Here is a 24,408-nt window from a genome sequence, read left to right as displayed (position 1 = left end):
GAGACCGCATCAAAACAAGAACAACAACTCAGGTAAGACAACCATTAAATGTATTTATCTAAATGCTAGAAGTATCAGAAACAAAATTCTAGAACTTGAAGCTACTGCACTAACAGGTAACTATGATGTGATAGGTGTTACAGAAACGTGGTTGTCTGAGAGTGATGGGGACGAATTTAATATTTGTGGGTATACACTGTATAGGAAAGACAGGCAGGACAGAAGAGGAGGAGGGGTAGCACTATACATAAGAAACAGTCTTGAAGCCCAGGTGTTAAACCTGGACAAAGAAAATAAAACCGAATCAATATGGGTCAGAATAACAGACAAAAATTCAAAGGGCATAATAATAGGAGCATGCTATAGACCGCCAGATTCAGACGGTGAGCACAATAATCTGTTATACAATGACATTAGAAATGCGTGTAGCAAAGGAGAAGCCATACTAATGGGGGATTTCAACTTCCCCCAAATAAAATGGGAAAACCCGGTGGGTAGCACGAAGGATGAAATAGAAATGGTGGAAATGACAAATGACTGCTTCCTAACACAATTTGTCAAGGCACCGACTAGAGGGGAGGCATGCCTTGATTTAGTCTTTTCAAATAACAAAGACAGAATAACTAAAACAGAGGTCAGAGAACCACTGGCAAACTCAGACCACAACATGGTCTCATTTGAAGTGTTTTTTAAATCCCCAAAAGTAATGACTAAAGCTAAGGTTTACAATTTTAGAAAAGCAAACTATGAAGGTATGAAACAGAGACTAACAAAAGTAGATTGGAGTAAAATAGAGAAAACACCCACAGAAGAAGGATGGTTGTTCTTCAAAAATGTAGTACTAGAGGCGCAAAACAATTATATCCCTAAAGTAGACAAATCTAAATGTAAAACTAAATTGCCAAAATGGTTTAATAGATCAATTAAAAAAAAAAAAATTCAGCGAAAAAAGGCACTTTACAGAGCATTAAAAAAGGACCAAAAAGAAAGTACGCAGAAAGAGTACACAGAACTGCAAACGCAAGTCAAAAAGGAAGTTAGAAAGGCCAAGAGAGAAATAGAAATGAACATTGCTAAGGGAGCTAAAACCAATTCCAAAATGTTTTTCCAATATTACAACAGCAAGAGAACATTCAAAGAGGAGATTAAATGTTTAAGAGATACAAATGGCAAAATCGTAGATGAAGAAAAAAAAATAGCAAATATATTAAATGATTACTTTTCACAAGTTTTTACAAAGGAAGATACTGACAACATGCCCCACATGTCATCCAGTTCCTATCCAGTTTTAAATAACTTTAGCATAACTGAGGCAGAAGTGTTAAAGGGACTAGGAGCTCTTAAAATAAACAAATCCCCTGGGCTGGATGAGATCCTCCCAGTAGTACTCAAAGAAATGAAAGAAGTAATTTACAAACCGCTAACCAAGATCATGCAGCAGTCTCTTGACACAGGGGTGGTACCGACAGACTGGAAAATTGCAAACGTAATACCGATCCACAAAAAGGGAAACAAAACTGAACCAGGTAACTACAGACCAGTAAGCCTGACTTCTATTATATGCAAACTTATGGAAACTATAATAAGATCCAAAATGGAAAATTACCTATATGGTAACAGGGTCCTGGGAGACAGTCAACATGGTTTTAGGAAAGGGAGATCGTGTCTAACTAACTTGCTTGATTTTTTTGAGGATGCAACATCGATAATGGATAATTGCAAAGCATATGACATGGTTTATTTAGATTTCCAGAAAGCTTTTGACAAAGTCCCGCACAAAAGATTAATTCTCAAACTGAACGCAGTTGGGATTCAAGGAAACGCATGTACATGGATTAGGGAGTGGTTAACATGTAGAAAACAGAAAGTACTGATTAGAGGAAAAACCTCAGAATGGAGTGTGGTAACCAGCGGTGTACCACAGGGATCAGTATTAGGTCCTCTGCTATTCCTAATCTACATTAATGATTTAGATTCTGGTATAGTAAGCAAACTTGTTAAATTTGCAGACGACACAAAAGTAGGAGGAGTGGCAAACACTGTTGCAGCAGCAAAGGTCATTCAAAATGATCTAGACAAGATTCAGAACTGGGCAGACACATGGCAAATGACATTTAATAGAGAAAAGTGTAAGGTACTGCACGCAGGAAATAAAAATGTACATTATAAATATCATATGGGAGATACTGAAATACTGACTTAGGAGTTTTTGTTGACTCAGAAATGTCTTCATCTAGACAATGTGGGGAAGCTATAAAAAAGGCTAACAAGATGCTCGGATACATTGTGAAAAGTGTTGAATTTAAATCAAGGGAAGTAATGTTAAAACTGTACAATGCACTAGTAAGACCTCATCTTGAATATTGTGTGCAGTTCTGGTCACCTCGCTATAAAAAAGATATTGCTGCTCTAGAAAGAGTGCAAAGAAGAGCGACCAGAATTATTCCGGGCTTAAAAGGCATGTCATATGCAGACAGGCTAAAAGAATTGAATCTGTTCAGTCTTGAACAAAGAAGACTACATGGCGACCTAATTCAAGCATTCAGAATTCTAAAAGGTATTGACAGAGTCGACCCAAGGGACTTTTTCAGCCTGAAAAAAGAAACAAGGACCACGGGTCACAAATGGAGTTTAGACAAAGGGGCATTCAGAACAGAAAATAGGAGGCACTTTTTTACACAGAGAATTGTGAGGGTCTGGAATCAACTCCCCAGTAATGTTGTTGAAGCTGACACCCTGGGATCCTTCAAGAAGCTGCTTGATGAGATTTTGGGATCAATAAGCTACTAACAACCAAACGAGCAAGATGGGCCGAATGGCCTCCTCTCGTTTGTAAACTTTCTTATGTTCTTATGTTCTTATGTTCTAATGCAGACCCTAAATACTCTCCCTTCTTCTCAGTATTCTCCCTCTGTTCCTGGGTTGTTCAAGAAGGTTAGGAGCCTGAACGTAAAAAATGCCCCCTAAGCATCCATGATATCACTAATTTCACAGAAATCCTGTACTTGACTGCCTACCATGAAAAACATGCATTTTATTTTCCTTACAGTATTTTCCATTATTCTTCACCTCCCCTGTTCATTTCATACTTTTATCAAGTAGAAGCAGCGCTACAGTAGCTGTACACGGTCTGTCGTCAATGCCCTGCATTTGGTTACTTCAGCAACTGGGTCAAACAAATACCGGCTTCATGACTGGTGAATTCCTCATACTGTACAGTGACATTTCTGCATGCTACTAGAAATGTACAGTGGGTATAAAGAAAAACAAAGAGGTTTGGTTTTGTCATTTCAGGTTTGCAGTTAATTTTTCTCCCATGTTTAATATTTTGGGATTATAGGCAGCAAAATAGGCTATAAATTACATGATCATTTTAATTGATGTGTCAATGTAAGTTTGCAAGGTTTACAAACTCAAAAATGTTACTGAATTTGTCATTCAAGGTTGTTTTTAAATCTATTTTATCTGCTTGTTACTTTTTTTTTTTTTGCAGCCAACACAGGCCATTTTAAATGTCTTGTTTCCAGCAGAAGTTTGTTACATTTTTAAAGATTGTTTCTGTAGCGGATTGAGTTACAATGTACATTTTTAAACAGTTGACTCAGTAGCTAGGCTAAATGTAAAAATGTTTCAGCCTTGGTTTTTGGGTGATGTTTAATGAACTGTCAATGACAAAACATTTTAGGCAGTTTACATCAGTAGAATGTAATGTAAATAGAAATGTGTTTATATATGTATAAATAAATAAACGTCAGTTTCGTGTCATTCCGTGAAATTCTTTTTTACATTTTTTTATTGTCATTCATGAATTTCTTTTAAAAATTCCATAAATTTTCCAGGCCCCTATGACTGCTGCCATAATGCTCTTTCCTATCATCTGCTTTTTGACTTTTTGTTTGCGCCCATGTAAGACCAATTTGAAATCAGTTTTATTTGTTGAGCCTTTTGGGGTGGGCGCTGCTGTTCTGACGCTTAGTAAATCTCATTTTAGTGTCACAGACTTCATCTACAAATGAGCCCCACCTACAAATTGCACATGCATATTATTAATGCTTAAGACGCCTTAAAATGCATGGCTAATGAGTGACGGAGCGCATTTTGACGATGCTTATGCGGCCTTAATTAACTTGCCAAAAGTGTCATGATACATACGGGGCAATTATAAAGCCGGTGTAAACTTGACGCTATCACCTTAACGTTGTCGCAAATGCTTGGTACATGCCCCCCTTAGTTTCCTTTTTAATGAAAACAAATAGAAGTGGTGTGACTTTGTCCTTAAGCATTTGCTATATTTTACTATAGCCAACTGTTAACTAAAGATTAAGTAGATTAAAATATAACTGAATTATGAATTATGAATTATTCTCTAAATTGGTCTTTACCTGGCTGTAAGCAGGGTCTGGACTTTCAGCTCTGCCCGTCCCACCTATTTGAAACCTAACATGCATGTTTCAAGACCTTGCAGAGTTGACCAGGCTTCTACAAGGATTAGGCCTAACTGTCACACTGGGCACTTATTTGCCTTTCACCTTCACCTTGGGTCCTGGTTTTGATTCTGGCTTTGCAAATGTATGAAAATTGTATTCTAGTGGTCTTGGTGCCAACCTACCTCCCTAGAGCAACCTGCCTTGGGTATTCTTTTATAACCATGGGTGTTTTACCAGAACCCTACACATTAATGTTTATAAGAGACTATAATTCAAAAGACCATAGCTGGCAGGAGCTAATGGTTGGTCACCTGGACAGCTTTCTGTATGATAGCAACTAGATAACCGTTCAGCTAAACAGCTTATATGGTTTCTTCTTTTCCAGGAGAAATACTAATAACAACAGTAGTATTAAAAATGATAGTATTATATAAATGCATGTATTTCTGTGACATAATAAAATAAACTAAAAAAACAAGGTATTTCATTTATATTGTTGCGATCTTAAAAACAATCTGGCAGCAAGTGTACTTTTCTTAATATAGCTGTTCATTTCTTCCATAAAGCAACTGATTATGTTTTTGTTTCAAGCAGACCTGTGGATTCATTAGGTCTTTCCAGAGTCACTTGTGTCATTACATGGCATGTTGCACAATTAAATAGCCAAAAAAAGATGGTTGATGATTAAGTATAATATTTAGTGTGTATTGGCAGCCCTGTTGCATTTCCCAAAAGCAGATAACTGCAATAGGACATTGTGATGGGGGTTGGTGGGTGTAGCGCTTGTGGGACCGGAAGTGACATCACAGAGGCAGGAAGTGAGGTGCAACCTGTGCACCAGCAAGGCAGGGCTGGGCAGGGTTTTAATAATTCACAAAAATACTAACAAAAAGGCAGTATTTCACAAAACAAACAAAAGAAACCCCCGGAAATACCAGCAATGGTAATCCCGGGTTAGAAAGCAAATGAATAAACAAAACAGTCCCGAACACAATAAATCAAAACATGTAAAGTTCACGCCTGTTCCAGCTGTTGCCGCATTGGTGGTGGTGTTGTGACGAAGTCTGGTCTCCTCCAGCTCCGTCTATGGCTCACAACAGTGCTCAATGTCCTGAGACAGGAGGGAAAGGGTCCGGATGTTTTTGCAAAGGTCCACCGGGGTTGGGAAAGAGAGGGGAAGGTAGCAAGAATTCCAGACAGGCAGCTGCCTGTCCAACGCTCTGGAAAACAATCACACATAGTAGTAGTAACACACGTTCCAACAGCACGGCTTCTTCCAGCTTGCTATCTCAGGACAGAGAGAGGGAGCAGATGAAAAGGCGCTGCTTAAATAGGGTTGAGTCCCGCCCATGCAATTAGTCAGCTGATTGCCTGGCCGTGTTGAGACATGCTGCTCAACATGGCCACTGCTTGGCCAGCACTGTTACTGCTGGCGCTCTCCAGCACCGCCAGTGGTCGGGAGGGCACATTACAGCACCCCACAGCACGTTCCTTGTGACAGACACATAATGCCATATTAATGCCATAAACCTGAATCGATCTAAAATGTTCTCAGTGTTTGTTTAGCTTGTGCCGGTTAAACACAACTTTGTCTTTTTGCAAACACAGACTTCAATTCTTGGTATTGCAAGCCAACAGAAAAAATCATACTCCACAAAATAATAACAGAAACATGATGGGAGAGCATTGTTCCATCTCTAAACAGCAGTGCTTTGGGAAGCATGGGAGATGGGACTTTGTTTGGCTGACAACGGTTTGAGACATTTTGAGTATTGCTTAAAATTCACTAAATGGAACTGTTTTGTATTGACTGACATATTTTCTTACTAATAGTGAGTCCATAGCTGAACTACAGCACCACTTATACATGGCAAAGAGCTCACAAATGATCATTCACATCAGTTACAGTATGTTTCATTATCAATGGTTTGAAGATGTGTGCACCCTACACTATCATTTTCAGTGTCTGTAAACTGATAATGCATCACCAGGTTTTTAAGATTTATACCCCTTTGCAGATTTTTGAACAAAGAGAAATTGGTTGTATAACTCAGTAAGCATTAAGACTTAACCTCTGCTATACCATTAATTTGGATAATGTAAACAAGAAACAAATATCTGGGGATATAATCATAGAGGTCTAATTAATCATCGTCTTTCAAGGCTATCCTCTGTAAGATGCAATCTTTGACAGTACCCAATCAAATTGAAATAGTTGAACACCCACCACTGATTTCAATTGGTGACTCACAGTTGCAAATATGGTCTCCTGTACATTTCAATAACATTTGTCATGTCTGATCTGACAGGTGCACGACTGTTTACAGATAATCACCTTTTTTTCCTATACTTACAGAAAAATATGTTCCCTTAGGCCACACTACCTTTCAAAACTGCAGCAGCTCAGCACTTGGATTATCACTTGTCTGCAGAATAGTTGCTAGTTTGAAATTGGGGATTTGTTACATATAGTACTTTAATTACTGGATTCACTTTTGAAATGAATAAATAGGGGATGGATGATTCAACTTTCCCTGGTTTGGTTGGGATACTGCCTTTACTTCAGCCCTTGCGTTATCTAAAATTATGCAACAACTATAACTAAAAACTATGTTTGCAATAAAATCGGATCATGCAGTTTTTTTTTTTTTTCTTCTCAAATGAAGATTTGTTTGACTTCACAGGCAAATAGCAGCATCCAAAATGGAACTGGCCCTCCTGTCAAGACATACAATGTCTTAATGGCCCAAAACACTATACTTCACTAATGAATCTAAAATGTATGTCATGTCATAATAGCAACACCATTCCCTGAAGAATGCACTACCGGCTGGTAATAAGATTTTTAGTTGACCAGTAACACTTAACATCTTGGGCAGACATTGCCAACCTCTAAATAGACTGTTCTCTGGCTTAAAAATAACCTAATACCAATCTGATTCTGTAAAGTAGCCAGCAAATACAGCTTTAAGTGCTCTTTGCTGGGATTGCAAACAGCATTTTTATTGCAGCAGCTTCTTACAAGAGAACTGTTAAGACTAGATCACAGTCTTATTTTAGTAACTATAAATATTCATGTCAGTGAAACACACCGAATAGTAATTTTGGGAAGACACATTCATAACACTTCAAGCAGGAAGTATTTGTCACAGCTAGGCCTAGTAATTCAAATATTTAAAAATAGTAAAGACTTGACCTAAAATTGAGTTTGATGGATTAAAAAAAAAAAAAAAAAAAAAAAGAAACATTTTACTGCAATTAGTTATTTCAGGGTTAATTCTTACAGATTCAAAAGAATAAGGGTCCATTCTTACAGCTGTGTAAGTAGGGTTTAAGGTTGAAATGAAGCAGATTTTGAAATCAATATTTTCATTTTTACACAAGAGGCTTTAGAGTGTTATTCTTCTTCTTATTATTATTATTTGGGTGCATATCCCTCACATTAGGGATAAATTAAAATGTCTATATACTTCACTTGCATTTTTTCAATGTGAACATGCTTTTCCAATTCTAATGTTGCACTTACATTTTTGCATAGGTATATCTAGAGAACAACATTTCCATTTCTGCTCAAGCGTGTTTAGTAGCATTTTTTTTCTCGCCTGTTGGTACATTCTGTGAAGGTTGTACATGGAATCTTGAGCCCTCTTTGATTTATTTATTTATTTATTCATTTTAAATTTAGTCGTCTCCAATTTTTTACCCCGGCTTTCTCCCCAATTTAGTATGCCCAATTATTATCTGTATTCTCAGCTCACTGCTCGTAACCCCCCAGCCGACTCGGGGAATGGAGGCTGGAGCACACGTCCTCCGAAACGTGCTCCTGCCACACTGCGGATCCACAGTGAGGCCACCAGACCTATGGGGCTAGAGGACAACACAGATTTGGAGGCTCCACTGCAGAACCGCAGGCGCCCTATCGGCCACAGGGGTCACTGATGCGCGGTGAGCTGTGAATTCCCCTGCCGACCTAAGCCGTCACCTACCCGGGCAGCGCTCGGCCAATTGTGTGCCACCCCCTAGGAACTCCCGGTCATGGTCGGCTGTGACATAGCCTGGCCTCGAGCCTGCGATCCCCTGGATGTGGGGCACATCCTGTACTCGTACTTGTGGAGCGCCTTTTACTGGATGCGCCACTCGGGAGCCTCTCTTGATTTATTATTTTTAATACAGAAACTCAGCAAAGAGCACTATGTAGAATAGTTTATTACGTGGGTGCCAGTTGTGCATTAAATATTTTATTTAACAAACAAATAAGTCATGTAGGTCAATTTGTGCTTCTCTTGGTTCCAAGATTCTGCAGAAGCATGATGTGCTTAATGTGTTTCCTCAATCTGGAATTTTTTTCTTTTACATAGGCTGTATCTGGTACTTACAGCATCAGGAAGCCCATTCATAATACATGCTGTACCACTGGCTTAATGGTCCTGCATCAGTTTTAAAGGTAGTCCTCCTCATATTCCCTTGTCTTGCACTGAGTGACAGAATGGTGATCCAGCAACATGGTCACCAACATCCGCTATCACTCAATGTCTGTTTCTTGTTCATCAGTGTCTGCTGCATGATTTATAGATAATTGTATGGAAGACAAGCTGATGTACATCATATAACATTCTGATGATTTAGCAAACTCACTAGAGAATATATATATATATATATATATATATATATATATATATATATATATATATATATATATATATATATATATATACACACACACATACATACATACACACACACTCTACCAGTCAAAAGTTGTAGAACACCCCCAATTTTACATTTTTTATTGAAATTTAAGCAGTTCAAGTCCAGTGAATAACCTGAAATGGTACAAAGGTAAGCGGTAAACTGCCAGAGGTTAAAAAAAAAAAGTTTAGGTTACTGAAAACTGAAAAATAATGTACATTTCAGAGTTATACAAAAAGGCCTTTTTCAGGGAACAAGTAATGGGTTAACAACTTACAGCTGTTCTGCAGCAATGGAAGTAAATTAAGCTTTGAAAGTTGATGCTAGCAATTCCTACAGGTGTCCCAACTCTTGTTGATTACTTACAAACCCTCTGTCTGTATAAAAGCAGAGTTGGAACAGACTGTTACTACACCCTCTTAAGCATTATTTGGACATTATTGTACTCCAGGAAGTAGTATATTGCTATCACAGTGACGAGAAAAAGGCAATTAACAAAGGAAGACAGAGAGACCATTATAACCCTTAAAAGTGTAGGTCTTTCCTTTAGACAAATTGCAAAGAAAGCCAAGGTGTCAGTGAATACAGTTTCCTACACCATCAAAGGGCACTTGGAAACTGGCGGTAACTCTGACAGGAAGAGGTCTGGCTGACCCAAAGCCACAACAGAATCAGAAGACAAGTTTGCAGGTTTGACAGGTCGAGTAGCAGTAAGAAAGCCATTGCTAAGACGGCAAAATAAGAAAAAGAGGCTTGCCTGGGCCATGAAGCACCTCCAGAGGACTACTGAAGACTGGAATAAGGTCTTATGGACCGATGAATCAAAATTTGAAATCTTCGATTCATCACGCAGGGTTTTGTACGTCGTCGAGTAGGTGAAAGGATGGTTCCTCGGTGTGTGACAACAACTGTCAAACATGGAGGAGGAAGTGTGATGGTCTGGGGCTCTTTTGCTGGATCCAGAGTCGGCAACTTGCACAGAGTGAGTGGCACCCTGAACCAAAACGTCTACCACAGCATTTTGCAGCGCCATGCAATACCCTCTGGTATACGCCTAGTTGGTCCGGGGTTCATCCTACAGCAAGATAATGACCCAAAACATACCTCCAGGCTATGTCAGAACTACCTTAGAAGAAAAGAACAAGACGGTAGGCTTCAAATCATGGAATGGCCAGCACAGTCTCCAGACTTAAACCCCATCGAGCTGGTTTGGGATGAACTGGACAGAAGGGTGAAAGCAAAGCAACCTACAAGTGCAACACATTTGTGGGAACTTCTGCAACAGTGTTGGGAAGAACTTTCCAAACAATATTTGATTTCCAATGTAGAAAGAATGCCATGAGTGTGTTCGGCTGTTATATCTGCAAAAGGTGGCTACTTTGATGAGTCAAAAATTTAGATTAAATTTTGTTAAACAAAATGATTCCATGATTTCTTTTTTATCTCCAATTGTTTATTTGTTCTATGCTTTAATTTCAGAGTACAGTGAGATATTAAACTGCGTAAATTTCAATAAAAACTGGAAAAATTGAGGTGTTCTAAAACTTTTGACCGGCAGTGAGTGTGTGTGTGTGTGTGTGTGTATGTATGTGTGTGTATATATATATATATATATATATATATATATATATATATATATATATATATATATATATATATATATATATATATATTTCAGTTATATAGACAAAACATAAATAAAAATTACGCGAATTTCATCGTGTTTTAGAAGTACTTTGTTGTTTGAGAAACGTGAAAATAAACCCTCAGTTCTGAATTCTGGAGACACAAAATGGCCTGGCAAAATGACTTCTGACAGCATTTTGCTTTTGTTAACATGAAACCATTCTGTTTGCATCAGTAGGAAAACGTAATGGAGTTGCTCAGAATAAAAAAAAAAGACATCCATTGTATTTACTGTAGGCTTCAAATTGCAAGTTGATGTTCATTTTGGAGCAGTTCATTTTAATCACATCTACAAACTAACACCACAGCACTTTCAAAGGAAGTGTCCTGCAGTATACAGACAGTGAAACAGTTTTTGAATATCTAGTCAAAAAGGATTATTTAAGAGGGATATTACATTTCCTTTCCTCTCAATTCTAAAATGTTTTGCACTGTGTATTGTTTTTCTTGGTTAATGAAATATACAGATGCAAAAAACAGAATTGGGTTAACCTTATTATTATTTAAAACAGTATCATACGTTTTTTAATGGTTACTATATTGGCACATAAGAGATTATAGGTAACCAAGCAATTACATTTAGGAATGCTAACTGTACACTACATTAAATGCATCTGTAAGTATGTCTCAAAGGAAATAAATAGTGTAGACTCCTTCAGGAAGGACTAATAAAGTACTGTACCTTCTGGTGAATTGTATCTTTACTCTCTATAATGAAAGTTTGGTGTCCCTGTGAAGGAGCGGCCTATAATGAACTGGAGGCAACTAACAAAAACAAGGGAACTAAGCATCAACCCAGGCTTTAAAAAAGCTTGACATGGCAAATTGTCAAGATAGATGTTAAAAGCTGTTTTTAATAATGGTAGTTTTCACATTTTACTGTTGATGAATAGAGTTTAAGCAAATACCGAAAATCCATATGCCCACTAGAACAGGGGCTGTCAACATTTTTGCTGGTGAGCTTTCCACCCAAGTGCTAGGGAAAAGTCCAAGGCCCACCAGTGCCACAAGAAAGACAGCCACTGTGAAGGCCTGGTTCAATATTGTTCACAGGAAGCGTGTCATTGTGTAAAAAGCAATGTGTCAAATTGACGTGAATTGCAGATTCTTTTGTATTTTGTACAACGCCAGGATGCTTCCCGGTCATTGCTGCAACCCCATTGTTTCATACCCCAATGCAATTATTCCAGCTGATTTCTGCAGGAGTGTGACACGGTCTTCCTCGTGTCACGCGTGTTGGTAGCCGCTGTTCAAGCATACAGAGAGACAGACGTGTTGAAACGCCGGCACAGGCGCTCAGGATTTATTAACAAACAAATAACAAACGAACGTAAAATAAAGGTGGTCATGTGACGTTACCAGCGATGGTAACGCACAGAGGACTAATAAAGTAAACTGTACAAAAAGGCAAAATAAAACACAGTACAACAAACTATAAATCAAAGGTGCCGTGAAAACTGCAGGTCTACGCAGACAGGTAATTGTCCCCGGCGGAGCGCCACAGCAGCTAAACAATTAATTAAATCAATATGTTAACAATTAACACAAAAACACACAATAAACTACATATTTCCCCATATGCAGGGCTTACGCTTTGCCACAAGGAGTCAGAAAATCATCCAACAATTTAAGTGTGTGTATATATATATATATATATATATATATATATATATATATATATATATATATATATATATATATATATATAAACTGATTTTGCTGTTGTCTTTAGTTCTTCGCAAAACAAAAAGTCTAGCGGTATTTCCTAATTCCACACATAACGAACACAGATGTTTTAAATGGGACATGTTAATGAAATCGACAGATGTTTCTAAGTTGTATTCTAAATCATTACTATGCAGCCGATCAGTGCATTGTGAAATAGTGTCTTCTGACATAGAAAGCATCCTTCTTTTGACAGTGTCATTTGAGATAGGTATTTTTTTTTTTTTTTTTGGTCCTTCTCCAAACATTTCCTTTACGATTTCAGAAGTACATAGCATTATCAACTTTTCCACAATAGTTTGCAATTTTTTTTTTTTTTTTTTTTTTCTGTCTAAGCAATTTTCTGCACCACTATGTATAATGACAATACAAGCTTTCTATCCACTGTTGTTGTGGATTTCATCATAGCTTTAGTACCAATCAGTTCCTTAGCCTTTACCTCAAACATTTGTTTGTCGTTATGTATTTCATGGTGGGTAATTTTTATGACTGTTTCAGGCATTAATTCGACAGTATTTTTGCACAGGTTACTCATTTTGGTTGAGGGATGTCCATTTCCAGTACAAATAAAGCCCTAGTTCAAATAGCTGTCATCGCAGTTCTGTAATTCTGAAGGGTTAACAGCAGCCTTCTGTTTTTTACTCACCAGATCGGTGGTCTTCAGCCTCCGGTCTTGTTATGGCTTTTGAGACAGTTGTTAAATTTTTGAGACAGTTCTGTAACATAGCTCTGTATTTTTGTATTTTTGAAGTAGAAGGTAGAATAAAAAATATATCCATAGGTCATGTGCTTTGTAATTTGTTATACACCGTAAGAATTGCGCTAACATCAATTATTTATATACACACATGCGTGAAAGTTAACATGTTATCGCAGTATTTTAGTACATTAAGGTGGTGTCATCTGATCTATAGCTACTGTAAATACAAAATACATATTTTAAATAACCCCAAGTTTAATATTGAAGCTCTATAAATATTTACAAAAAACAAGTATTTTTATATTTAACAAATAATGTTATCCAGTTAGGTTAAAGTTTCATTTGAAGGTCATGTTTTAAACGTTCTTGTCGGACTAGGAGATTAAAAACATGCAGTGAGACTTGGTCAGGATATTTTAGTATTTTTTTTTTTTTAATGGACTTGCAACTCCCCTGCGGACACATGACTAACAACTGTATATGGTGGCTCTGCCGTGTATGGAGCAGGGTATAGTATCCAAAGCATTGGGGGCGGTACAGTTGTAGTGCTTCAGTAAAATATGTGCTGAATATCTAGCGTACAAGACGGAGTAAGAGAAGCGCTATGGTAGAATATGTTTGAAACATACAAAATATACGATAACACAAATCATTTGAATTTAGAAAACTGCACCCCTCCACCTCCAGCTCATGTTATCCAGAGGCAAACCTTTTATTTATTCATTCTGCATCTCGACAGCAAACTGAGTAAACTGTATTGAAAGAAATGTATCAAAACCCCTCTGCTGTTTGGGATTTTTTTTTATTATTATGAAATGCCCAGACGACCAAAAAAAAGTTGAATGCAAACTGTGCAAGCGACTCGTATCATGGAGGTATAACCAATCTCTGGGGTCACTTGACAAGCGTAAGTTCATATTATTATTATTATTATTATTATTATTATTATTATTATTATTATTATTATTATTATTATTATTAATAAGTAGTAGTAAAATGTGACTGATAACCTGCTTGGAACGGCGACTGTTAAATAAAGCTTAGTTTTGCCTAAATCCGCTGCAGTTGTGCAATGCAAGCTTACTGTATGTATCGCATCTTCAATTACTTCAAATAAACAGCATGCATTTTTATTTGTATTTAAATTATAAAAACATGATTAATGTTCTATATAACGTAGATAGGCAATTAACTAATTTAGGACCTGGTTGCAATAAAGACCAGATGGCAAAAAAGCCTTTAAACTGCCACCATATGTGGTAGAGTAGTTGTTGGTCAAGGCCTGCAGTGGCAGGAAAGCACTCAAATATTTTTCTTTGTACACACAGTACTTCCTCTGTTCCCAGCCCCCTGGTAGTCTCCCTCTAATGGAGCATCAAGCTCCCTTTTTATATCATATGGCTGTTACCAATAAGCGCCAATTAAATAATTTGGGAACAGCCACATTCTCACTTGTATTTTGGCAGGGATAGGAATTAATCTCGTCCCTGCCAACCACCACTCAAAACACATAATCTCAACATTTTATTTACAGCCAGGGCTCTGCCCTGCCACAATGACATAAGGTAAGCTTTTTTTACTTTTACAAAATTACACGTAGGCTTAGCCTCTGTAGCCTCTTATGATGAGCCTCCACTGGTGTGCGGTATGACTGCTGTATTCTTACTCTGCTTGTTCAAGAGGCTTGGTTGAATGTTAAATTGAAGGAAACGGTAACCCAGAGAATTTGGTCACGGCCAGGTTTAGTTGGTTATGTAGGCTACTTCCCTGGGCTCTGTTAACACAAAACAAGAAGTGTTCATTTGCCAGGTCGAGTCAGCTGGGAGATGCTGAGCGGCTTCTGAATCTTAAGTCTTGTGTGGTAGAAAGTATTGCAAGTTCAGTGGTCAGGATTAGTAGTTTGTGGACAGCCGAGGGAACCTGAATCTGCAATGTTACTGTCACACTGCTAAGAATAAGGTTGTCATAACAACTGGACTGGAAACATTGTTAAGTGAAGTTTTTGAGAAACTTCTGTTTTGTATCGTGTGAAAATGGACCACGTTAGGAGTTACCATTGTTGTTACCCTAGCAACAGCTGATGCAATTGAGAAAAAAATATTTGTGAGTTACAAAGATAACCTCAGTGTCACTTAAAATCTTTAAAGTGAATCCTGAGACCCTTTTAATAAAATTAAAGTACCAGGAAAGCCCCGGGGTGGAAGAGAGAGCTGTAGTATACTTCAGTCAGACCCTCAGCTGTGTGGAGCACCACTACTGCGTGACCCGGAGGGAGCTACTGGCGGTGGTGGAAGCCATCAAGCACTATTCTTACCTCTGTGGTGCTGGTTTTTGCTCTACACCGACCATGCTTTGCTGCAGTGGCTGCTGTAGTTTCGGGAGCTTGGGGGGCATGTGGCGCGCTGGCCCGAAACCCTGCAGGCTTTTGACTTTGCAATCCACCATCGGCCTGGATTGAAGCACGGAAATGCAGATGCCCTGTCCAGGAGACCATGCAATGAGGCAGGGTGACGTCACTGTGAGCGGCGGGAGGCCAGACAGCAGGAAGCAGTGGAAGAGGACAACGAGGTTGTGCATGTCCGAGAGGTGGAGGTGGTGACCCTGGAGGAGTGCCACAGACAGCAAGCACAGGATCCCGACATCAGCTGGCTGCTGCGCTGGAAAGAGGGAGACAGGCGACAGGCTTGGGAGGAGGTGGCTCTCCTCTCGGAGGCTGTCAAGGGCTTGTGGTCACAGTGGGGTGCCACTATACCAGCGGTGGCAGGAGACAGCCAGCAGAGAGCTGCAGTGGCAGACTGGTGCCCGCTCCACTCCGGCACACTGTGCTGCAGGCAAACTACGGGGTCCCTGGGGTAGGGCACTTCGGCATCACAAAGACGCTGGCGCGCCTCCAAACTGACTTTTACTGGGGGTGATGCCAGCAGGACGTTGAAGCCTTTTGTCGCCGCTGCAACGACTGTACAGTGAAGAAGGGATCAGGTATGCACTCCCAGGCCCCCCTCCAGCAGTACCAGGTCAGCGCACCGATGGAGCACAATGGGGTGGATGTCTTGCGCCCCTTCCTGGCCACCAATCGAGGTAATCATGGATTACTTCACGACCAGGAGGCTCCAGCGGTAGCAGGTGCATTGGTGGACCACCCGTCCCAGAATTGGACAAGATAGTCTCTAAATGTAAAGATCAAGTCCTAGTCCTGGAATTTGTCCCAGATTCCTAGACACAGTGCAATCTTACAGTTTAACGCCACAGTGAAGCATATCTGTTTGGAGCAAAGCAAACATATTCTACCATAGCACTTCTCTTGCACGTCTTGTACACTAGGCATTCAGTACATATTTTACTGAATCACTACAGCCTAGAGCTATGAGCCCACTGCTTTGGATACATTATACCCTGCTCCACACACTGCAGCGGCGTCATGTAGAGTTGCTAGGTAACGGTTTGGTAGCGGATTTTAATAACAACTTTTGATTTGTATAATGCACACTATGTAAACAAAAGATCGAATTTTGCATATGAGTGACATTTAATGTGTGATTTGGTAGTTTTCACACATTGTCAAACAGTTTCTGTTAACAAAAAAATTTAAAAAAAAACAAAACAACAACACACTGGTGAACCCTTCTGAAGAACCATCAAAGGTTTAAAACAATCTTCGAATCCCTGGCTAGCTACCGAATCTTCGAACCTTCAGACACAGCCCTCTGTAGCACTGAAACTTCCTGCTCTTAACTTCTATCAGACTTCCCAGGACTAACTTCCCCTAAACCAATCAACATTAATAATAGCAGAGAAGTTCAACGAAGAAGAAAACATGCAGATTCCCTTTCAATTTGAATGACAACCATTACCAAATGGGAAGAGCCTCTCTGACCGTCAATCTCTCAGCAAGTATACAAAAGCTGCCCTATCAGGGCCCTGCTGTGAGGGGAACGTCCCGCCCACCTCCTGTTGAAGAGGGATGTCCTCACAGTAGCACATCGCCATTTTCTCTCTCATCTCTCTGAGACAGGTCGTAAATTGCTTCTGCGTTTGCGTACTGAGTTTGGCTGATTTATGTGGTTTTCCAAATAAATTCTAAAATCCACGGTAATAACGCTTTTGAGAATTAGTAACACTGCTTTTGCTATAATTCCCACGTAGTTTTCTGGCTAGAGCTGGTTTCGACCCCTCTTCAGGGATTAGCGAGTGGCCATTACTCTCACTACACGAGGCTTCGTGTAGTTGATACATCGTGTGTGAGCTGTTGTGGTGCTGTAAGGAGACCCCGCAGGCTCGCGCCGTTGTCCTCTACGCCGATTTAATCGGTTACAGCGACCAAAAAAAAAAAAAAAAGCTCGGACCTACAGCCCCCTTAAATCCTTGGGCTTTCCTAGTGCGGCTGTAGGCTGCTCATTGAGCACAACTGTTTAAAAAAAAAAAACAACAACTACAACAACTACAAACATGTCGGTGCAGTCTACTGGATCGCCTGGCTTCCACCAGTGTGACCGGTGCTCAGCTAAGCTGCCCAGGCAGGACAAACATAGATCCTGCGCCAGAACACGCGGCCAAGGCACTGGCAAGTGAGCTGGACTGCTCTCCATGTCGGAAGTTCTCGAGGAGAACTAAGCGACGGAGAGCTGCCCTGTCCCCAGCAGAGTCTCTCTCCTCCAACCAGGGGAGAATGAGATCAGTGGTCAAAGAGCCTCCACTACAGTGACCAGGGAACTCTCCCGCATAACTGGGTCCCCCTCCCCTTCTCCACCTCCTGTACAGAGGCACAGGCATCTCTCAGGGGAGGAGAGGTGGTCACCGCTGAGGCGGTACCACTCAAGGGGACGCTCACCAGGGGACAGACGGTCACCGCGCAGTCACCGTTCCCCTTCCCAGAGCACAGGAGGTCACCACGCAGGTACCACTCCCCTTCCCTATGCAGGTGCAGACGGTCACCATCGCAGTCGCCTCGAAGGCGCCCAAGCTCGGCCAAGCGGCGCTTCGCACAGTTGGCAGAGACTGTAAGGGTTCAGAAAACTATGCTGGAGACCCTGTTAAAGTCTCAAGGCAGGCTGCCCCCTACCACTGGGCAGCCCTAGCCCCCACAGTCTCGTTTCCCATCCCCTCTGCCTAGACCACCTAAGAGGAGCCCAAGAAGCAGGCCTAGGCACGTTTCCCACCATCGGGGACACGGTCACGGTGCTGGTACAAGGTTCCACCTTTACCAAGGGGGACAAGGACCCAACATGCCCGTCAAAGCCTTGCAGAACAACGGAGGCGATGCTAAAGGCATACACGTCGGCAGTGCTGTCCGAGCAGCAAACGCCATGGCCATACTAGTACTCTACCAGAGCCAGTTGGTGGAGAGGCTGCAGGACAGAGCCATGGAGGCAGACACAGGGGAGCTCCAGGCAGTGGCTAAGGCGATGACTGACCTAATAGGGGAGTTAGGTCAGACTTCAGGGAGGTCATTTGTGGCTGACGAAAGCCAAGGTCGTAGAGACCGAGAAGGTAGCGCTGCTGGATGCCCCCATTACACCGGGGCAAACTTTCGGGGTGACCATTGATGTGAGCCTTGAGAGGTCCCACAAGGCCACGGAGGTCGCCTCAAGGTTCACACGCTTTCCAGCTTACAGTCAGCGCCCAAGGTGGCATGCATAGCCTGCTGGGGTAAAAGGGGCTGAACACTGCCCTCCACCCCAGAGTAGACAAGCAGGCAAACCAGAGGCAGAGGCAGGGCCAGCGGCAGGGGACCACCGCAGGCCAGGGATAACCGGTTCTCTGGCTGGAGACCGAGGCCGGGTCCTAAGGAAGACCCATCCCCTCCCAAGCCCAAGGTAGACTGCCCCTGAGGGGCCCCAGCTGCCACCAAACCCTCCCACAACTGGACTGACTAACGGCAATGACCCATGGCAAGGCTGCACCCAGGATTCCTGGGTGCTATCGACTATGAAACATGGATACGCTCTACAATTCCGCATAGGTCCGCCACCCTTCAAGGGTGTGCTCCTCACCACTGTCGAACCAGCAAGGACGTTACTCCTTTAGGTGGTTTGAGACCAATTATGGACCTCAGGGTCCTCTACTTGTTCCTCAAACAGAGGAAGTTCAACATGTTGACAGCACAGCGCATCCTCTAGTCCGTCCAACCGAGCGACTGGTTCACATCGATCAACCTGCAAGACTTATTTTCACGTCCCGATCCATCTCACGCACAGAAAATAACGCGGCAACGCATACGAATTCTGTGTGCTGCCATTTGGCCTCTCGCTGGCACCCTGCACATTTTCAAAGTGCATGGATGCAGCACTGGCTCCACTCAGGCTGTTGGGTATTCGCATCCTAAACTATCTGGACGATTGGTTGATTTGCATGCAGTCAAAAGCACGTGCAGAGGCGCACACAAAACAGGTCATAGATCATGTGGCAAAGTTAGGGCTCTCAATACATCAACAGAAGAGCAACTTCGTACCGTCTCAGTCCATAGTGTTCTTGGGTATCAAACTGAACTCTGTGAGCATACTTGCCTCACTGTCGGAAGACAGGATTCGGTTGTTGGAGATCACACTCTCTCTATTCAGAGAGTACGCTCTCCTACAGGTCAAACTATATCAAAGGTTGTTTGGGCTGATGGCAGCCGCCTTGAGAATTCTTCCACTAGGGCTGCTAAGAACGCGCCAGCTTCAAGCCTTGGTGAATACGCTCAAGGTGCACCTGGTCCGAGATCGGTACCGGCTGGTGCGAGAGTGCAGACAATGCCGGAAGACACTGGAGTGGTGACTCCGTCCCAGCAATATGTGCTAACGGATCTCCCCTCGGATCCCCTCACAGAAGGGAAGTGATCACTACAGACGCCTCCAGTCTGGACTGGGGAGCGGTCTGGAACGGGAAAGGAATAAGAGGTCAGTGGAAGGGACATTGGCAGCAAGTGCACATAAATGCGCAAGAGCTGCAAGCAGTGAGCCTGGCATTACATTTTCGCCAGCAATTAGCGCACAAACGTGCTGATCTGGACAGACAACACCACAGTGGTAGCCTGCATAAATCACCAAGGCAGTTTGCGCTCACCAGGCCTTCACCACACGGCGCACAGACTACTGTCCTACTGGCAGTTCATCTCCCCGGTGTGGACAACAAGACCTCCTGTCCAGAGGAGCTCCAGACAGCTTAGAGTGGAGGCTGCTGTTATTTGGATAGGACGGCGTCCTGGAGACAGTCCAACCAGCTGTTTGTCTGCTACGGGTCTCGCTGTAGAGGTCAGGCCCTATTGAAGCAATGTCTAGTGCACTGGGTGACAGATGCGATACGCTTGGCATATCAACAGATGGACTCCCCGTTACCGGGGGACATTACGGCCCATTCTACCAGGGGCCAGGCAACTTTGTGGGCTTTCCTTCTTGGCGCCTCCTTAGATGAGTTATGCAGTGCTTCTACATGGACAGGTAATTAGACATTTTTGCGTTTTTACTGCCTTGATGTGACAAACCGAATGAGACCCTCTCTGGGCTCTAGAGTTTTGCAGGCAGCATGCTCTTAGGCATCATGTGGGCTCTGTTGCTATCACCGTGGGGCTGTACTGTCTGTAATCTGGAGCCACGACAGCTTTGGTACAGCTTTCCCATTCGTTAATGGTTGTCATTCAAATTGAAAGGGAACATTAGGTTATTACCTTAACCCTGGTTCCCTGAAAAAGAGAATGACAACCATTACCCTTTGAAGTTGTGTCCCCAGCTGACCTCCGTTTTAAAAAAAAATGGCAATGTGCTGCTGTGAGGACGTCCCTCTTCAACAGGAGGTGGGCGGGATTTCCCCCTCACAGCAGTGCCCTGATAGGGCAGCTTTTGTATATTTGTTCAGAGATTGACGGTCAGAGAGGCTCTTCCCATTCGGTAATGGTTATCATTCTCTTTTCAGGGAACGTTTTCTCCAGACCACCCCACACATATCCCTACTTGTTAAACTGCCATACATTCAGTGACTGCTGTACATTCAGTTTGCAATCGTAAAATAAGAGTACGGTACATTTTACCAACCATATCTTATTGGTTCATGTTGTAAATAAAATCATATATTTATTTATATTTATCTAGATATACAAATAAACAAACAAAATATGGAGTGGAAGAATTCAGAACCATGGCTATCCACCTTATACACTTACCTGCCCCAGTAAGCGCACTGTGCTGATGTGCTGTACAAAAATACAATGTGTGTTTTCTGACCAACCTTAGTAGCCCAATGGATAGTTATCTTCTCAGCCCCCTGAGATACAATGATTGAATACTGCAGTCATGTTTTTTCTTCCATTTGAAAGTATTACTCAAACAATATAGTAGTGACTGCATTTGTTTACAAGTTGAATTTGAGAATCGTAAATCTTGTAATAGACATTTTTTTCTTTTTCTTCAAGGCATCTATTTTATGTATACTACACACCAGAAACCACTTTAATTGGCAGATAGCATACTTCACAAGTGCCACAAAACTGGCATTTTACATGAACAGCGTATATCCAGGATCTGTTCCTGCTTACGTTCATTTGGTAAAAGTACATAAGACTATATAATATATATAGATATATTATATATATATTATATATATATATCTATATAATCAATATATAATATATATATCTATATTATATATAATATTGGATAAGAATTGGACTTACTGTGATAGTTTTGCATTACAGAATGCCTTGCTTTAGGATATCAATCTTCTGCCTGTGTTTTTATATTTCTATGACATTTAATGTGATTGGTTAGATTGTTGTAGGATGAAAATGTCAAAGACTGCATAATGATCTCAGGTTTCCACCCCTAGGAACTAGGGGCTGGTTTCACGCTCCCTGATTACCTCTAATCTTGTACTACCTTGTCCAGTTTAACATTAAGCAGTCCAAGATGACTTCAAATTTAGTGGTAATTCAGTGGTACAGTAATCCGTTGCATATCCGACTGCAGTTTGACCAGAATAAGGGCGGATGTGTAAAAAGACGGATAAATGAATCCTGTTTTAAATACCATTATACACAGCTGCAACAATTAATATATTCACACAATTACTGTTTTGAGATTCAGCTTTTGTTAGGGAGCTCCCCTAAATTCCTTGTTTTGGAAAGATACAGGGTATTAATGCTTGTGACAGAGTAGCTGTCTGTGGTGTGGGTGCGTGCATTCGCTGCTGAGTGACATGCAGAAGATCAAGACGGAGGTTGAAGTTTATACGCCCCACAGGCGAACAGGATTTATTTATATATCAACACACTGAACAGCTCACGTGACACTACCAGCAATGGCAGTGCATGGAGTACATACAGCACAGTGTACGAGAACTTTGGTAGGATCTACAATATCTGAACTAATTTTCTCTGTTCAATAATAAACTAACATTGCTGAAGAGGTTGATCATGGCGGATATGTGACTGGTGGATAAGCTACTGATTACTGTAATACATTTGAGAACAGTGATACTCATCCCATTGAATAAGTAACATCTTGCCTGCTTATGTGACCTTTTCTGATTGTAGACTTTTGTTTTCTTGTTATTTTTACTCAGCAGTCCACTGCAACCTGAGTCAGAATGGCATAGATCATGCATCCTGCACAGAAGAAGTGTGCTTAGAGCTGCAGACAGAAAGTGCAGAGAGTCCAGCGGGGAGTGAGGAGAGTAATCCAAGCCTGCCCGAGACTAAAGGAAGTCCAAAACAACAGAACTCGGATGCAGAAACAACACGGGTAAGAAACTGAAGGAGGAAACACACGTTTTTAGTTATCTGACAGTTTAAAAAAAAAAAAAAAAAAAAACATAAAGCTAACAAAACAATTCCAGTTAAACAGTTCTTATATGTCTAGTATTACCATTAATTCACAGATCTCACATTTTTGTATTTGAAAGAAGCACACATTGCTGTATGATGAATTTGGTTATTAAAGGTATTTTCTTCATAGTCGTATGTGAACAAAGACAACTGGTGAACAATTGTGACAGATAGCGAATGAATCAGAGTCAACAATCTCCCTCCTGACCTGTGAGGGCATGATATAACAGGAACAGTGTGCCCCGGACTGGATGGTTTGACAGCTCATTCCAGGGTCAATCCTAAGTCGGTCATCCATAAAGGGGGCAAAGCCACAATACTAGAAGTTAGCGCCTTAATGTGGTAGGCTATGTATCAGTCATCGCTGCCAAAGGAATGAAAGGTATATCGGGATGTGGCCGAGCGATCTGTTCCTTTGTTATGGTTACGGAAAGACCTGTAAAGGATGTACAAACGAAAAAGTACAGTGAGTGTTTAGTGTTGTCTTATCTGTCTGTTTAACTGTTGTTATTTGTTATGCTAGACAGCTAAATATCTGTGATCTGTTGCTCTAAGCCATCATCAAACCCAGACTACACTGCACTATTGGTGTCACTGACTATTGTATTAAATCGGTACTTGCACTAGGAGCACTCACTAGTGGACTTGTGATCATGTGTGCATAAAGTGTGTGTCATTATTAGTATTATTATTTCAGGACTGAACCCCGTGGTTTACCTGAGCGATACACATCGTTGTGTAGAGCCAGGTATTATTATTTAAAGTTGCCAAACAAGCAACCCAGCACAAATAAAGATCTGTTTTTCACTGTGAACTGTGTTGTGTGTGTTATTACTGAGCACTGCATCACCTTTGCTACAACAATCTACACAAAATGGTTGACATTTATTTTCTTTAAAAAAGCTCAAAATCCCAGAAGCTTCAAGAATTGGCTTGTCAGCTGAGCACCGATTGCTGCTTTTCCTGTGAGTAGCCTGTTGTCTTTCTTGCAGTCTCTATGTTTCTTTTCGTTCTTGATTAGAGAGGGTTTATCCGCTAAGAAATAATCTAGTCAGTTCTTATTAGTAATCAGTGATGAGTGATCATTTATTCCCAATTTCCCTGTTAAATGTGGGGGGGTAAGATATTTTTCAGCATTGTAGCACAAAGGTTGTCAAACTATCTGTTGAAGAGCCATAGGATCAACAGCTCAATACTGGAAGCTGGAATTCCAAACTTTTGGGGATGCTTGGAACGTGTCAGTGTGATCTGGCAATAGATTGACATAAATGACAGTGATGGAATCATGTGACAAGTGTGTGAGGCAGGTAGCACCCGTATTGAGAACTGGGAGAAAATCGGCAGCAAAAGGATGCTGTGGGAGATTCAAAGGCTGCCTGTTGTAT

At 41.2% G+C, this 24,408-nt stretch overlaps 1 protein-coding gene across 3 annotated transcripts in view; it reads left to right on the top strand.

The window, feature by feature from the left end:
* Positions 1-24,408, top strand: part of samd12 (sterile alpha motif domain containing 12) — a 116,796-nt gene that overhangs the window by 4,974 nt on the left and 87,414 nt on the right. For 2 of the 3 annotated variants that reach the window (XM_041245655.1, XM_041245653.1), the window contains exon 2: positions 22,762-22,940. In XM_041245655.1, the coding sequence (XP_041101589.1) occupies positions 22,762-22,940 (179 nt within the window). The remainder of the gene's footprint in view (positions 1-22,761; positions 22,941-24,408) is intronic. The other variant, XM_041245654.1, reaches the window with a different exon arrangement.

The sequence above is a fragment of the Polyodon spathula genome, chromosome 3 (genome assembly GCF_017654505.1).
Source record: "Polyodon spathula isolate WHYD16114869_AA chromosome 3, ASM1765450v1, whole genome shotgun sequence".
Classification (NCBI taxonomy): Eukaryota; Metazoa; Chordata; class Actinopteri; order Acipenseriformes; family Polyodontidae; genus Polyodon; species Polyodon spathula.
Note: the sequence above shows the minus strand (reverse complement) of the source record. Positions and strands in the feature narration are given on the sequence as shown.